The sequence below is a fragment of the Malania oleifera genome, chromosome 10 (genome assembly GCF_029873635.1).
Source record: "Malania oleifera isolate guangnan ecotype guangnan chromosome 10, ASM2987363v1, whole genome shotgun sequence".
In the NCBI taxonomy this organism is placed as follows: Eukaryota; Viridiplantae; Streptophyta; class Magnoliopsida; order Santalales; family Ximeniaceae; genus Malania; species Malania oleifera.
The window spans coordinates 88,103,511-88,120,611 of record NC_080426.1 but is presented as its reverse complement, the minus strand read 5'-3'; the positions used below and the strand labels follow the sequence as shown (position 1 = coordinate 88,120,611).

The 17,101-nt window shown below is 38.2% G+C and overlaps 1 protein-coding gene across 2 annotated transcripts in view; it reads right to left on the bottom strand.

Moving 5' to 3' along the window:
• Positions 1–2,793: 2,793 nt before the first annotated feature.
• The window catches only part of LOC131165482 (uncharacterized), a 35,302-nt gene continuing 20,994 nt past the window's right edge, over positions 2,794–17,101 (bottom strand). The window contains exons 2-3 of one of the 2 annotated variants that reach the window (XM_058123339.1): positions 3,662–3,786; positions 2,794–3,109 (exon numbers count right to left, since the gene is read on the bottom strand). In XM_058123339.1, coding sequence (XP_057979322.1) covers positions 3,695–3,786 — 92 coding nt within the window. In that variant the 3' untranslated portion in view covers positions 2,794–3,109; positions 3,662–3,694. Of the gene's footprint in view, positions 3,787–17,101 lie in introns of both variants that reach the window. The other variant, XM_058123340.1, reaches the window with a different exon arrangement.

Below are 17,101 nucleotides of genomic sequence, written 5' to 3'. Positions count from 1 at the left end.
GAAGCTGAATACATAGCGGCTGAAAGTTGTTGTGCTCAATCGCTTTACATGAAGTAACAACTTATGGATTTTGGATTACACTATGACACAGTTCCTATAAGATGTGACAATACAAGTGCAATAAACGTCTCAAAGAATCCTATATCATATTCACAAACTAAATACATAGAAATTAGACATCATTTCCTTCGTGACCATGTGCAAAAAGGAGATGTGACACTTGAATTTGTATGCACAAATGAACAATGGGCAGACATATTTACGAAACCACTTTCGGAGGATAGGTTTATCTAAATTAGACATGAATTAGGTTTTATGCATAGTAGAGAAGTTGCCTAGAGTTACATTAGACTACATAAGTAAGTGGGAGCAACTACAATTAAAATTAACATTTGGTTAAAATTTTCACATTTGGTTAAAATTTTCACATTTGGCTAATTTTTTTTTTTTTTTTCACATTTGGTATGTAAATTAACAAATGGTTATTTCCTGTTAATTTTTTTTTATGGATACATGACACATGTTGATGAGCACATAAATTTTTGGACTTTAATGGACTGATTTGCTTATCCATATCTATGTAAATTGAAATGTTGTGTATGTTCACATTGAAATTTGATTCAACAACACAGATATACCTTAGAAAGGGGGAGAAATAAGTTGAGTACCACAAGGGGAGATATAATCTCACAGTACAATTTTGACACATAGGGAAAAAAAAATTTACAAAGATAAGATATATTTATGTTAGAACAATTTTTTATATACCTTTTTGTGGATGTCAAAAGGGGGAGAAGTATATAAGTAAATACTAGCAAAAAGTAGTTTTGAATGAAAGGGGGATAAGTTATACTAGTAAAAATATTGCATATTCTACAATGTGTATGAACTTCATTGTGTGTGAATTATATTGCTAAATTCTAATTTATGAATTATCTTAGGGGGAGCCTTGTTAGGCATAACCCATTTTTTGCTTGTGTAATTGTCATCATAAAAAAGGAGGAGATTGTTGACTCTATGAGTCCAATCTTATTTTGATAATGACAAATCACTTAGTATTTGACATGTGCAATTGAGTTTATGAACAAGATCATAATTTAGAATGAATGAACCGTAAGCTTGATATGGAAGTCACGAGGAACCTAAAGTGCATATCACTTGATTCAATCCATGGAACTAGAAGAGTAAAAGGATGAAGAAGTAAGCTTCAAGTTCAAGATCTTCAATCAGAATGAGTATTTAGAATTGAATGTATTTACATATTTCATATAATATTATTCGAAACTCAAATACATCCTAGACTGACCTTAGGATTCATGTATTTCATGAAAGATCCATTTATATTAGTTCTAGGTTGAACAAATTTTTAGAGGCAGATTTTAGAGGCCTCATCGACGAATCCCATGGTCTCGTTGACGAAAGCATGAAGGCAACTCGACGACGAACAATCTGTTCTATCGATGAAAAAATACCGAGAGCTCAAAAATCTCAGAAAATGCTCTTGTCAACGAACTTATGTTCACGTTGACGAACGAGTGTTAAGCACTCATCGAAAAACGTGTTTCTCTCGTCGACGAGCTCCTGGCGCAGAACAGTGTTTCAGTGAAAATATGGACAGATTAACATTTAATCTCCATGATCCAACGGCCAACAATTAATCTGACGACGAGAACATTTTTTAAGCATTCCCAAAACCTTGAAAATATAAGAAGCAAGATTTCTAGAGACCTATTTTCACATCTTGTGCTAAGTGTGCCTGCCTCCATTCAAAGATTTTGCCAATTCTTTACTGCATTCATACTTTTGGGCAAATCATCTCAACTTTTCATTGATCACATCGCATAATCTTATTGAGTTTCATGTTTTATCATATGATTATGTACTAGGATTTATCTTGTACTCACTAACTTGGTTAGAAACATTCTGAGTTTTGTAAAAATTATATTCATTATTCTGTATTCATGGTTCAGGTTGTGGACCGAGATTGAGGAGGAAGTTACGCCTCTTATAAGCAGCGAACTGTAAAGAAAAGTTCCGTCCCAGCTAAAGGAGCGGGGATTAGTGGAATCTTTGAGTGGATTGCTCAAGGCGAGAACGTAGGTCGAATTAGTTGAACCTCGTAAAATCGCATTTGCATCTCTTTTACCCTTAACTCTTTTAATTTCCACGTACATTTATTTATGTGAATAGTGTGAATGTTTTGAATATATAGTAGGTCGACAAAGTAATTGGGTAAAATAGGTTGATTGACAAAATCATTCATTAGGTTGATTAATTGAAAAGCATTGAGATAGTTATAACTTGTAAGTTTGTAATTGAAAGTTTTCAAAATTAAAACTTAAAGGACTTAATTTTTAAAATACTCAATTCAAATCCCCCCCCCCCCCCTCTCAGGATAACATCAAAATTCACAAAATGATTATCCATCTTAGGATTCACACAACCAGATATATTTAACTTAGGCTGCATTTGGAGCATAAATTTCTAACATTGAATTTAAATTTATACAGATTAGATAAAATTTAATATAATTTTATAATACACTTTATTCAAATCCACATAAATCAAAATCAAAATTCTCCCCCCCCCCCCTCCCAATAAAAATAGAAAAGACAAAATAATTTCTTCTTTTAACCTCAAAAATTAAAGAATTCATATTATTTTTTACTAAGTAAATTTTTTTAACATGAAAAAAAAAAAATTCAAGAAAAAAATAAGATAATAATTGGAACTTTCCTAGATTAAGAGAGAATAGATCAGATTTTCCAAATTAAACCCACCCAAGCTGTTGAATTTTCAAAAACTTAAGCTGATAAAATGAATTACCACTATGCTACAATAATATCACAACTTGACATAAAAACCACAACAGTAGTTGGAACATAAAAGCATCCATTGTACATGACGCGCGTAACGCAAAGAAGAATGGGTAGGTCACACAGACTTCCCTCACCCAACACAAAACACTACCACCAACAGAACAGACAGACAGGTTAAATTCGTATGTACAGAACAGTATTACATTGACCCAGTCTCACCTGCCTTCCGTTTTGGCTAAATCAATAAGCTTCTCCGTTTCCTTTCCCAATATCTACAAGGGCAATCGAGCCTGCAATTCCAATCACCAAACAGCCATCACATTTAGAAAATTAATTATATCTGATAACTGGGGTTGCGTTGTATGTGCAGTGGAGGGAGGCCAAGTTTAAAGGAGAGGAAAAGAGAGAATGGAGGGAAAATAGGAGACAATGAGCCGTTGAGTAGGAGTATAACTGCAAAACTTTTAAAGATAAAAATATGAAAAGAGTAAAAAAAATAATAGTTTCGTGAAAAAATTGTGGAGGAAAGATGATGGCTCAATAAGATAAGACCCTACAAACTTCAACACAATTCAGCAAGTGTTTCATGTACTAAAATTGGAAATTTGCGCCTGAACCGTGTATGTTGAAGCTGTACCCCTGAAAGCACACCAAAGCTAGGAAGTAACTTTCGCATTTTATGTCCTGCCAGTACCCATATTATATAGGTCCAATTTATGATTGAACACAGAATGGGTCATTGCAAAGGAACTCATTTCCCTCCCCTTATGTCCTACCTGTACCGTAATAAAAGTTAAATTCAGGACTTGACACAAGAACTGGCGATTGCCAAGGAAACTCACCCCAGCAACCAATTTTTATCAAAAAGGTGCAGTTCATCCTTCCTGGTCCTTTGACTGACTTATGCTCTCTGAATCACTCTGCACCTTCACCTCAACCTCCATCATTGGAACTGGGGGAGCAAAATCTGCAACAAATATATATACACACACACATATAAATGTTAGTTAAAGTTCAAAAACATTAACAAAATATTAGCATGAGCTTAAATTTGGAGCTAACTAGCTAGCAAAATAAGCCATACTCGAGCTGAATTGTACTCCCCTCACAATGCTTGCAAGCTGACTCATTTAAATATCTCGCTAACCAACCCATTAAGAGATCAATAGTAGGCTCATGATCTAACTCAATAAATATGGTCAATATTAGGCTCACAAACATATTTGATTTTAAAATTTTAAGAAATATTTTCACTCAAATTATCTTCATCATATTTTTAAAATTATTTTTGATAAATTATCTGCATCACATTTTTAAAATTATTTTATTAACTTATCTTCATCATATTTTTAAAATTATTTTAATTTTATGTTTCATTCCTTAATTAATATTTTAGAATTACATACGACGCATCCATCTTAACATTTACATTTCACAACTATTACTTTTTAGATATGCTTGTTTCTCACCCAACATTCTAATCCATACAGCAGAGGTAGAACAACCATCCTATACAATCGTTCTTTTAAATTTAATAATATCCTCTGATCACACAAAGATGCTGAAGCACTTCTGTATTTTACCTAACCTACTTTTAATTCTTATGTATTACATCTCCATCAATTTCTCCCACAGCTTACATAAATCAGTAGCGCTGCAAATTTCTCGACCATAAAATTTAATTATTTTCTCCAATATTCCTCCTAAAATGACTAAAATTACATCTGATCTCGACTTGCTTCTACTTTTCTATAACTTCCTTCCATAATTGCATCTTAGATTCCACTCCACCTCTGGCTTCATCGATCAAGACAATACCAAACACCATGCATGATCATGTTAGATATGCCTAGTAAATACATCCGTAACTAAAGCAAAAGGGATGAGGACAAAGCAAGCCCTTGATATTGGAAATTTCCTATACTCTTCACTTATTGTCCTAACACTCGTTACCTAATTGTAGGGGCATTTTCTTTGCATTTTTTCAAAATTCTTAGGAATGTAATACCCCATGGCATACCAATTCCCACGTTTCTTTTGGGACTAGAATCTAATGTGGCAGTAATTCTCACATTCCTCGGAAACAGAAATTCTCACCAAAACATAGTAATCTCATTATTCCCCATGGATAAGTTTCATGAGATCCTACTTTCAAGACAAAATGCCCCTATAATATATATATATATATATATATATATATATATATATATAGAGATAGAGAGAGAGAGAGAGAGAGAGAGAGAGAGAGAGATAGAAAAAGAAATGTATTAAGGAAGAGGAAAAGAGGTACAGGCTAAGGAAGGACAAAAAATCCTCAAAAATAAAAGACACAGCTGAAGAAGGAATAAAACAAAGGAAAAGATTGGGGGGGGGGGGGGGGTGTGGGGGAGACAGGACTACCAGGGCTTAATTAAGAAAGCCCCCTCAACCAACTGCTCAGCTTAGCCTTTTAGTAAACACAAGAAAACCCCCTCAATAATCCCCTGCCATCACAATTCATAACACCACAAATTAGCTAATTCCTGCTATCCTTTCTTTGGCACCCATCCAAACAAACTTCATTACTTCTAGTGTCAAACAGCCATAACCACATCTTATACAAAAGTTGTTCGGCTGCTGCATCCATCCCATTAATTTTCCTCTGCAGGAATAGGCAAAACCCCATTCATAGACTGTTACTCTTTTCCCTGACCATCTTCCCCAAAAACAGGAACCTCCAGACCCTTCATCAGAGATGTAGGTACATAAATCAATCCCCAAATAAATTAGATGATTCAGACATATGCCGGGTTGTCCCCAAATTTCATCCAAAAGCATACCATCATCACACACAAACTCACTTGCTACATCACTTCCATCACTCGACATATCTCCTCATTGTTTTCTCACCTCACCCTCAATATCCTTGTCTTTCAAATCCCTCTTTTGACCATTAAACATCAACCTGCATTGCTGACAGGCAAGTACAACCTCACTGCTCCAACCCTTATATTGCTGATTCCCTTCTCTCTTAGTCTCCCCCCCCACCTTCCCGCTCCCACAAAAACACGAAGATTAACCTAAACATAATCCCTGAAAACTTCCTGAGCCTTCATGACCCTCTACCCCCATTGATATTGGGCAAAAGATGGTCACTATCTGATCTCTTATCATGCCTACTTTTCTCACCCATAAAATAGTCAAAATATCATCTAACTTCCCAGATCTGACTCGAGCATACTGGTTAATCCTTCATATATGTTCCAGTTCCAGTTCCAGTGCCAAGTCTTTCCCCAAATGAGGGGATGACTGATGGAAAAAACATGCAAGCCATATATCTTAGTCACATTCCACAAGGAGTACACTTCATTCACCACTGCAGAATCAGTCCACCTCCAAAAGAATACCACAATTATGTTGCCTCTCCCAGGGTCCAATGTGGAATATTGCTTCGATTTTGACGTTTGATCCATCAAGACACCGCGACATTGACAGTAGTCTGCTTAGAAAGAAAACTATGCCAACTCAATGAAATATACACAAGCCCAATACACGCAACCCGAGCCTAGTACCTGCAAAAATCTTAACAGATGAAACTAATGGGTAGTCTTAGGTGACCATAGCCCCTCATTACTTGGGCATACCTAATGGAGATAGCCCTCCAAACATATTTTGACATGGTAATTGATGAATATCCACAAGAATCTTGTGAGAAAATCTTGCCATGGTCTTGTCCTTGTTATCAAAATTGGAGATTCAAATTCAAAAATCGTTTAAGAATTCAGTCTTCCTTTTGCTGCATTTCGCTCAAAGGGTTGAAGGGAGATAGTGCATCAAGCTGTTAGCACAAGGAATCTTGTAAAAACTTATGCTTTGCCAGATATAATGATTTTTCAGAAATGATGTTCATTCAGAAATGATGCTACAACCATCTTGTGCCCAGTTTGTGTGGTTGTGTGGTCTTATCCTCTGTCAGAGGACAATGCTTGAATTACTGCATCTGCACTCAATTTTTAGGACATGTCAATCATTATAGTGACCAAACCTTGGAAGAATATTTGAAGATGAAATGTCATTCCATCAAGAAGGATATAAAGAAGCACCATAATCGCATATCTAGAAGATTCCATGCCATCAATATTATGGACAATATAAACATAAAGTCAGCATTTCTCAACTGCCTACCCACCTCACTAAGAGATGAAACATCAAAGCTTATTAACAACAAAGGATTTGCACTCCTAACCTGCTCACTTCGAGAACTTCTTCCAGAATTCTCTAATTACCTCATAGAAAATGTGCAACCAAAAGAAATTCATCAATAATATCATCTCTACAAGGAAAAAGCTCAGTGCAGCATATGAATGTTCAAATCTCCTCAAAAATTGCCAGGCTGGCAAAGACTGCTCTTGCCCAAGTAAGAAGAAATGCCAGTTCAAAAAATTCAAGTTTGAAAAGAGGCTGAAGAAATTCAGGAGAATCCTCAAAAAGAAAAAGCTCAAAGGCAATACTGCAAGTAGGTGTTTTATTTGCAAAAAAGGGGAAAAAGGGAGGTTTTTCCAAAGATTATCTGAACAAGAAAAAGAGATACAAGGTTCTCAACCAAGTCTCTGTAATTCTTGGCAAAGAAATTTCAAATCTTGAATTAGTATGTTCCATCCAAAGTCCTGAGTCATTGGCAATCAACTAAGACTCCGAAGATGCTAAAACAGAAGAGGATGGATCACAGTCCCAGTCCTCCTTCAAATCGGATAATGAACTACTGCAAATGATGCCAGAAATCCAATTCACATTCTCAGAGCATGTTCCAACAAACACTTACAAAAAGCCTTTGCTCGTTATCGCCTTCTTTGACACAGGCTCAGCAGCCATCGTCCTGAACCCCTCACTCCTCCCCAAATCATTATGGCATCCACACTCCAAAACCATAAGAGCAGCAAACAGAGATAAGTCTGTCATTAACTAGATTAGCAAGTCAGTTCTCATCAAGCTTTTCCTCAAATTAACCATAAGCACCAAGTCTTTGGATCCACCCTACCGAAAAAGGACCATATACCTACTAAAAACACTCCCAAATTTCAAGTACAAATGTTCTAATCCACTTGGGTAAAATCCTGACTTCTCTGCCAAATTGCCTTTCAAGAAGAATGAAGATATTAACACAAAGGAAGCCACATACGCATGAATGAAGAATAGATGAAACCTTGTCACCATGGGCATGTGAAGCTTTCTACATGAATAGGAGAGGAGAACAACTTTGTGGAAAATTAAGACTAGTTAAGCCACTAAATTGCTTTCTTAATGATGACAAGTTTCCTCTCCGACAGAAACAAGTATTATTCCAACAGTTATCAAATGCAAAGATCTTCTTTAAATTTAACCTAAAAGTACAATTTTTGCAACTAGGTATCCATCCAAAAGAAGGCCAAAAACGATTCTAGATCATCATTATCAGTGAATGATCACGCCCTATGACCTCAAGACATTCCATGATATTGTTCAAAAGGTAATGGGGAAAATCTTCGAGCTAATCACCCAAATCTCTCAAATTACATTGACAATACCCTCTTCTCAAAAGATGACCAAGAACATGAGAAGCTGCTCCAGCAATTCCACTTTTTGGGGCAACAGCATGGAATCATTCTCTTAGAGAAAGAGATAGAACTTGGTCAATACACAATTGAATTTTTGGAGATGACTATATCGGGCAATATGCTCTTCAATCTCACGTCACCTCTCATTCAGATAGCTTTGCACATGAATCAAGCTCTCTAAGACAAATTCAGCAATCATTAGGTATTGCAAATTACATGTCAAGTTTTATTCCCCATGTGGTCCCAATCAAACCAACTCTTTTTGCCCACTGGAAGAAAAACCCTTCACCGTGGAAACCAAGCCACACTAAATCAATCCAAAACCTCAAGAACATTGCAAAAAACCATCTCCCCTCCAATCCCATCAAACGAAATTAGAATCCTAAAAAAGATGCCACTGCTGAATATTGGGTTGCATGCTTGTTTAAAGAAATTCAAGGGAAATTATGCCGTTACAAAAGTGGATCCTTCTAAACCTTCAAACAACACTCATTCCACATTCAAGGAAATCTTGGCAATCAAAAAAATCAAGAAAATTCCACTCCACCTACTGGGACATCATTTTTGCATAGAAATGGTTGTGCCCTTTCCTAGGGATGCTACAGCTCAATACAAAATCCTCCCACATCCTCAGTTGCTCCAACGGGCAAATTGGTTTTCCAAAGGGATTTCAAGGTCTAGCTATTCAAGGGAAAAAGAATGACCTTGCTGACTTCTTTTCTAGGCCAAAGATTGTCCCTCACATCCTTCCCATTATCTACATGCTCACCCCCCAGCTCATCAAGTTTTGGGAATCCCAAACAGTTATAGGACCTCTTGAATAAAATTCAATAATTGTCCAGTACTCCCTTCACATAAGAAACACAAAAAGATTCAAACAATTCGTCCTCCTCTAAAACCACGGAGCTTCTTCCCTCTTTTAACCAAAAGTTTCATCTTGAGTACACTTATCTAAACATATTCATAAGACCTCTATGAGTTTGGCAAAAGCCTCTTATGGTATCTTTTTGAGTTATATACGGTTTTGTGTTCCATGCACCCAATCTTGTAGCATATCCATTCCAATGCCAAGATAGTCTAGTCATGACCCATTCCCAACTTCATGTTAAAAAATGGCTACCCTAGTTCCTTTCCCCAATGAGTGTATTACTTTAATGGAAAAAGTACACAAGCCATGTATCTTAGTTGAGTTCCACAATGAGGAAGATTTGCTCTCTAGAACAATTAGTCGACCTCTAAAACACCACAATTACATGGACTACAATCCCATGTGTCTATGAGAAATCTTGCTTCGATTTTTACATCTCTAAACCATCAAGACACCATGAAATTGATAGTACTCTCATTAGAACAAAACTATGCCAAGAAAAGATCCAAGCGCACAAATCTTCAAGAGAAGAAACCAATCAGTAGTCTACAATGACCATGGTCCCCCAATTACTTGGACATACCTAATGAAGGCAACGCTACAACCAACCTTGTGTATTAGCAACAACACCACCAACCAAATGAAGAAGGAATCTTTTCAAAAAATATATATATTTTTATCAGCAAAGACCCTTTATTAGAGAAAAATTGGGCATCAAGAAGATGCCTTTCAAGAATAATGCAAAAAAAAACTAAAACAAACACGTCTCTGAAGTACATCCAAGAAATCAAGAATAACAGGGAATTCCATCTCAAGCCACCCACTATACCAACTAGAGATCATAGAAATCTAGTTATTTTTGATAGCCTATAAGGAAGAGACCGTCCCATCGAAAGCCCTTCTATTATTTTCTTTCCAAATGGCCCAACAAAAAGTTGAGCAAGAGAAAGGATCTTTTGAGCTTGTTGGCTCAAATCCCTTTCCAAGCCCAAATTTTAGTCTCAACCGAAGCTGCAATGACCCATTTCTACTTGACCAAGGAAATGGCCAAACTCCAAAGATTCCTAATCTAGAGGCAATGAAGAAGGATGTGATCCACAAATTCCGCTTCTTCGAGGCATAGGAAACACCTACTCACAGTATAGATGCCTCTCTTTGAAGGTGGTCGAGGGTGAGATCTTCCCAAAGAAATCTCCCATGTGAAAAAAGCAACCTCGGAAGGGGCTGTCAAGGAAAAGAGTTGATGCACTCAATCGGGCAACTAAGGTGGGAGATAGGAACACCAACTTTTTCCACCACATGGCTAATGCACATCAAAGATATAATTTATTGACAAAAGTGGAAGCGGATGGTGCGCTCCATGAGGAGGGAAATATTAAAAGTGGTATTTGCAATTTCTACAAAAATATATATAATAACAGTGCCTTTGAAAGAAATATGCATTGGTACCTAACAGTTTTAACAGTGCCTTCTTATGCCCTTGAATCAAAGATATAGCCACTGGGGCTTAACAGCTTTAATACGGAATCTTTCAAAGGCAATGGACCTCCAAGAAAATAATGTCATTCCCATCTCTTGCCTTCAACCAAAATAGTAGTCATTAGATCTTTTTGAAAAATAATGTCATAGTCATGTCCTATTTAGCAAAAGGAATCTTGCAAAAAAATTAATGTTATGGTCTTGTCCTTGTTGGCAGAAAAAATCTTATCAAAAAAGATGTAATGCCAAAGATAACGCTTTGTCAAAATTGATGCTTTATAAAAAAATAATACTATAGTAATCTTGGCGCAAGTTTGTGTCATCTTGTCCTCTATCAAGGGACTACTTTTAGTGGAAGCTTTTATTAATTTAAATAACTTTTTTGAGACCAAAATACACTATAAAAGAGGGGGTGTATAGTGTTTGAGGCATGACTAATGAGTTTGTCTCAACCTCTATAAAGTGGTTTAGTCTTGAGTCCTTATTTGAAGCCCTCCTAGTTCGTATCTCTATGTTTTGACTAAAAGCCTCCATTCTTAAGTTGTCATTGTTTTCCTATTTGCCTTATTCTTCGAAAGACCAAATATGCCAATTTCATTGATCAAGTGTTAACACTACATGATCGCTAATAACTCATCTACAAAGATGCCATGCATTGCAATGTATTTTCATTCATGGATGGTTATAGGGAATTGGGAAAGAGCGAAGAGTGGTCATCATTGACTATTAAGACTAGTTCTTATTATCAATCCATAACTCAAAATTCACAATTATGGCTTTAGAACCCATCACAATCTTGTGCCCCCCTCCCCCCCCGCGGGGGCGCGAGTCTTTGTCAAGTAATATTTCCTATATGAAGCAAATTATGCCCCACAAGATAGCAAAATTCCAATCACCCATTTTCCATAATCAACCCCAACAATTTTTCACACAAGGTCCTTCCCTGCTCTTCATGTAGACACTGAAAAAGCTCATTGGTCCTTCCTGTCCCAAACATGTAAAAGAATATGTCTAAGGGGGTTGCTTAAACATCTCACGATCTAATGAAAATACCTTCCTCTCACTCTCTTTCCCCAACTTATTCCAACAGCATCGGGAACTAAGATATACCCACATCCATTTTAAGGCATTCAAGATCTAGCTAACACTCCATAGGAACTTCCAGTAATCTCTCACATTGCTCTTTTGGACTCTCACCTCCAACAATATCAAAATGTATGGATTGGCACCATGGAAACCAAGTTTAATGTCGGGGTATATTTCTAACACTCCATCCCAATTTCAACATGCCTTTGGATGACCCCCGAGTTGTTATATGCCCTTAAGTCCAAGTTCAAATTGCAGGCACGTTGATCATTCATGATTCATATGCTGCTACCATCCATCACCAAACAAGCATTAGGGTCTAGGATCATGCATTTAATCTTGTCAAGCCTACTCTAGCATGTTCCCTACCCACCCATTTTCATTCAAGTGGCTTCAAGCTCTCTCCCTAATTGCAAATGTGTTCCCCCACAACTTTCTAGAGAACAATTTGTAAAGCTCCTCCTAGACAAGTGGATAACAACTTATGAAAAGCTTCACTATGCTTGCTAGCATATGCAAACCTCTAATCCTTCTTTCATCAAAAAGAATGTTGTGTTTCCAACAACATTCGCTTAGAGATCAACGGAATCAATAGTGTAGCAGCCCCAATCAAACATATTGATGCTAACTCAATCCCGATCTATTACTTCAAGGATTCCAAATTAGGTCATTATTATAGGGACGTAGACTATACAAGCAGAGCATGCCTCAATGATAAGGAAGATGATGATAATACTCCGTGAAAAAGGAAAAGAAGTCTACTTGGTAGAAGTCAAAAGAAAGGTACAAGGCATGAGACCTAGAAGTTGATATCAAAGTAATTGATTGTTGTCGTCGTTCTCTACCCAAAATCCAAGAACAAATCAGACCTTCCTTTCGCTCTATGCAAGCCACCCCCTAAAACCTCATTTACCTTCCATATTACCAACTAGCCTTGTCCATCATACATAAAGAAGGCACCCTGGCCACCGCCAGTTCCTTGCAAGCAACCCGAACCATCCTCAAGACATCCAATCTTAATGAACCCAAATGCTTTTTTCCCTAAAGAACTTGAGATATCAAAAACGAAACATCAAGTATGTTTGGAAGATCAAGAACCCAACCCAATTAGACAACGTAATATGAAGATCAAGAATCAAACCCAATTAGACAACTTGAAGGGAGTATGAGATCTCTCTTGCAACACTAAATTGGCAAGCAAAAATTCACATTGCCCGCAACAGACTTCTTTGGCAGGTAGCCTCAAAAGCAAGACAACCTTTGCAAGAAATGCACAAAAGCTCTTCACATTTGGTAACTATTGGAACAATGGATGCTTCTATGGAAGAGGAAACTTGTCATTGACAAGAAATTCATTAAGAGGCTATGGGTAATAAACAAAATTAAGTTTCCACGAGCTTGTTCTGCTCTCTTATCCTCATAGAAAGCTTTACATGCCAAAATGCCTTAAAAGTTATTTAATGAATGCAAGCCGCCGACACGTCAGTGCAATATGTAACCCTAACCGGTCAACGAAAGCCGTCAGCGATCTACCCTCCCACAGTCGCTGGTGCACTGCCTGTATTCCACGTAATGTAGCTGCTCATTCACACAACCTAACCTGCTATAGCTTTCGTTCAATCACCGACTACCTGGAACTGTTCTCCACTCGCAAGTCCCTCTCGCTATTGTGCTCCTAGATAGACCACCTTACGCTGCAGTTACCACTCATTGTCAAAGCTGATGTTTGCCACTCATCATCAACATTGACACCGCCGCCCATAGTTCGTCGTTACTGTACTTCTTCGCCGCTGAGCTTTGTCTTCGTTTGCCGCTGCCGTTGCCGACGCTGCAGCCGTTTTCTTTCATAACTGCAGCCATCCAACCGACAGAACTGACCGCTGTCGTCTCCTCCACTCATTGGGAGACTCGTTGCTACCGTTCACCATTGCCGTTGAGATTGTTGTCACTGCTGTTGCCGAAGGAGAAAATCATTGCTGCTGTTTGCTGTTGCCGTGGAGATCGTTGCCGCTGCTGTTGCCGAAGGAGAGAATCCTGTCGCTGCTGTACATAGTCGTCGTTATAACATATCTTTGCCGCTGCCATTGACTTGGATGCCGCTGCCGTTGCTGCACTGCAGCCGCTGTCCTCAGAACTGTAGCCTCTCCAACGGACGGAACTAACTGCTACCTTCTCCACCATTCACTGAGATACTTGTTGCTGCTATTCGCCGGCTGCTCTTGACAAAGGTTGGGCTTTTTTTCCCTCTTTTTTTCCCTTTTCTCTTGTCAGATGTGTGGTTGAATCCGCTGTCCAAAGGGTTCGGACATGGAGGCTGCCCCTACACCTATATGGCACCAGCCGCACCACCGCTGGTGGGGGTTGCCGCTGTTAAAAAAACCTTTGTTTAGGCTATGGCTAACACGTCTAATTCATCTTCAGGTTTTAAACCACCTATGAGACATCCAGTTGAGATTCATGGTGAAAAAGGATTTGTTTTTTCTGAATCTGAGATGATTAAGGCTGCTGATGACTTTAAGAACGCTTTGGTGATTAAATTTACAAGATTGAGACCGTCCATTGATGTTGTTCGTCGAATCGTGGTGAAAACTTGGGGTTTGTTGGAGGTGCCGACTGTGAGTGTGATGGATGACTTTCATGTGCTGCTACAGTTAAGAAGTGAACGTGATTTTATGCATGCATGGTCTCAGGCAGGAAGAATTTTGGCAGGGGCATCGTTTCATACATTTCACTGGACAAACGACTTTGATTTGCAGAAGGAACCTCCTTTTGCAACCCAATGGATTTTTCTTCCAGTTTTGCCCCTTCATCTGTACAGTTCCGACTGCTTGCAAATATATGCGACTAGGTTTGGAAGGTATTTGGGTACCGATCATGCAACATTGTACAAGACCAGGGCGTTGGGAGTTAGGATGTGCGTGGAAGTGGATTTATCAACGGAACCAGTGCAACGATTTCCCATTGTTGTTTCGGCTAATGGATCTATTTGGCAAAAAGTTAAGTATGAAAAACCTGCGTTCTATTGTTCCAATTGCCACAAGCAGGGGCATACCTCGCAAGTTTGTAGGATGGGATTGCGTTATTCTGTTGGGAAGGAGGAGAATATGGATAAACCTGCTTTGGCTCCAAAGAAAATATGGCAGGAGAAACAGAGCATCAAAGGAAAAGAAGTGAGTCTTTCGGAACTAGTTCCGCCTACAAAACTTATTATGAGGAATATAGAGTTTGAACAAGGAGGGGCCTTGACTTCAGGTGGAGTTAAATATAGGCTAGCGGATACTATTGTTGAGGAGATGCAGGAGACTGTGACTCAAGAGCTCGGCTCTGAAAACTTGGATGATGAGGAAAAAGCTGAGGAGATGGAATGTGAAGCTGATCCGCGGAGTGCTGTCATTGCTTTTTAAACTATATCTTCAAAGATAGTTGCTTGTGATGTTGCGGTTGATCATCGTGCCGAAAATGCGATTGCTTATATGGTGAGTAAAGGCCCGACAATGGATGTGGAAGATGGTCAGTGTGGTATTGTTTCAGAAGTTTTGGCTCTCGAAGGTGAGGGAATGATGGTTGATAAAGGAAAATTAAAGTTGAATGAATGTGATTATTCGTCGGATAGGGAAGAAACTAGAGATGAAAATTTGATGAAAGCAAAAAATTATGAGACGGATCCAGGAGTTTTAAGGTCGTCAAAGAGAAAGAATTAGGGGAAGATGGGGAGTGGTGCTTATCAGGACACACGGGTTGTAACCCGTTCCTTAAAAAATTCTTTATGATTGACACCATTTTAGTGTGGAACATAAGAGGGTTGGGTCGTTCTCGGAGTCGACCGAAAGCTATTATTCGAAAGTTTCATGTTGCAGTGGTTTCTATTCTTGAACCGTTTCATAATTCGGTTGCTATGCCGAGGTTAGCTTCTTTTTTGGGTTTTCAAAATTTCTGTTGCAATGAAAATTCAGGAGGGAAAAAAATATGGATTTTGTGGAAAGAAAGTTATCAGGTGGAGATCATTCACTCTTCGGACCAAGCCTTGTCGGGTTGGGTATGTTTTAAGGCCAGAAAAACTTTGGTTTCTTTTGTCAATGCTAAGTGTTCTCATGTAGAGCGATGTTTCCTTTGGGAGGATCTTCAGAGTTTATGTGATGGGGAGTCTCGATGGTTAGTGGTTGGAGATTTTAATGCCATTCGTAATGATACTGAACGTATTGGAGGTAATCAACATCCTATGGTGGTGATGTCAGAATTCAATAATTGTCTGCAATATTGTGGACTTCTTAAGATGAGATTTCAAGGTCGTATTATGTCCTGGTACAATGGGCATATAGGGAGGTCTCGTAGTTGGGCAAGGCTTGATCGTGCTTTGGTTATTGTTGCTTTTGAGAGATTATTTCATTCAACTTATATGGAACATTTGCCTAAAAAATCTTCTGATCATTGTCCAATGGTGGTTCATTTGTGGGGCCCTCAGGTTCCATATGGTCCGTCTCCTTTTAAATTCCAAAATATGTGGTGCTCTCACAATTCTTTTTTGGGCTGTGTGGAGAAGGTGTGGAAGTTGCCGAAAAATTCATGTGGTTTATTTAAACTAGTGGCAAAGCTTAAAAAACTGAAGAATGTGTTAAATACTTAGAATAAATAGACCTTCGGCCGAGTGAATCTTAATATTCAGGCACTTGAAGAAAAGTAGAGTTTTTTGAGTTTCAACTACAAGCTCAATTCGACCCGCACGTTGAGGCTAAATTTTTTAGTACCAAAATGGAGTTGGCGGATTAGGAGGCTAGAGAAGAAGCTTATTGGGCTCAGAAAGCTAAGAAGAAGTGGCTTCTTGAAGGAGATCAAAACTCGAGGTTTTTCCATGCTTCTGTTAAGCAGAGATGTATGCACTTGGAAGATGAATCTATTCTGTCTTCTTCGGAGGAAATTCACCAAGGGGCTATTAATTACTTCCATAATTTTCTGATTGAGCAAGAGGTTATTCATGCGGAGTTGGAGCCTCTTATTCAACCACTCTTAACTAGAGAGGAAAATTCCATGCTCACTACGAATCCTATAGTTGAGGAAGTTCGTGCTGCGGTTTTCTCTAATTCCGAAACATAGCTCCCTTGGTCCTGATGGATTTGGGTCTGGTTTCTATATAGCTTGTTGGGATATTGTAAAAGATAATGTTGTTGAAGCAACGACTTTAGGGGGACGGTGCTTCCTAGGTTCTATTCGTCTTCTTTTATTGTGTTGATTCCTAAAGTGTTGGATCCAAAGATTTTTGATAAGTTTAGACCTATAAG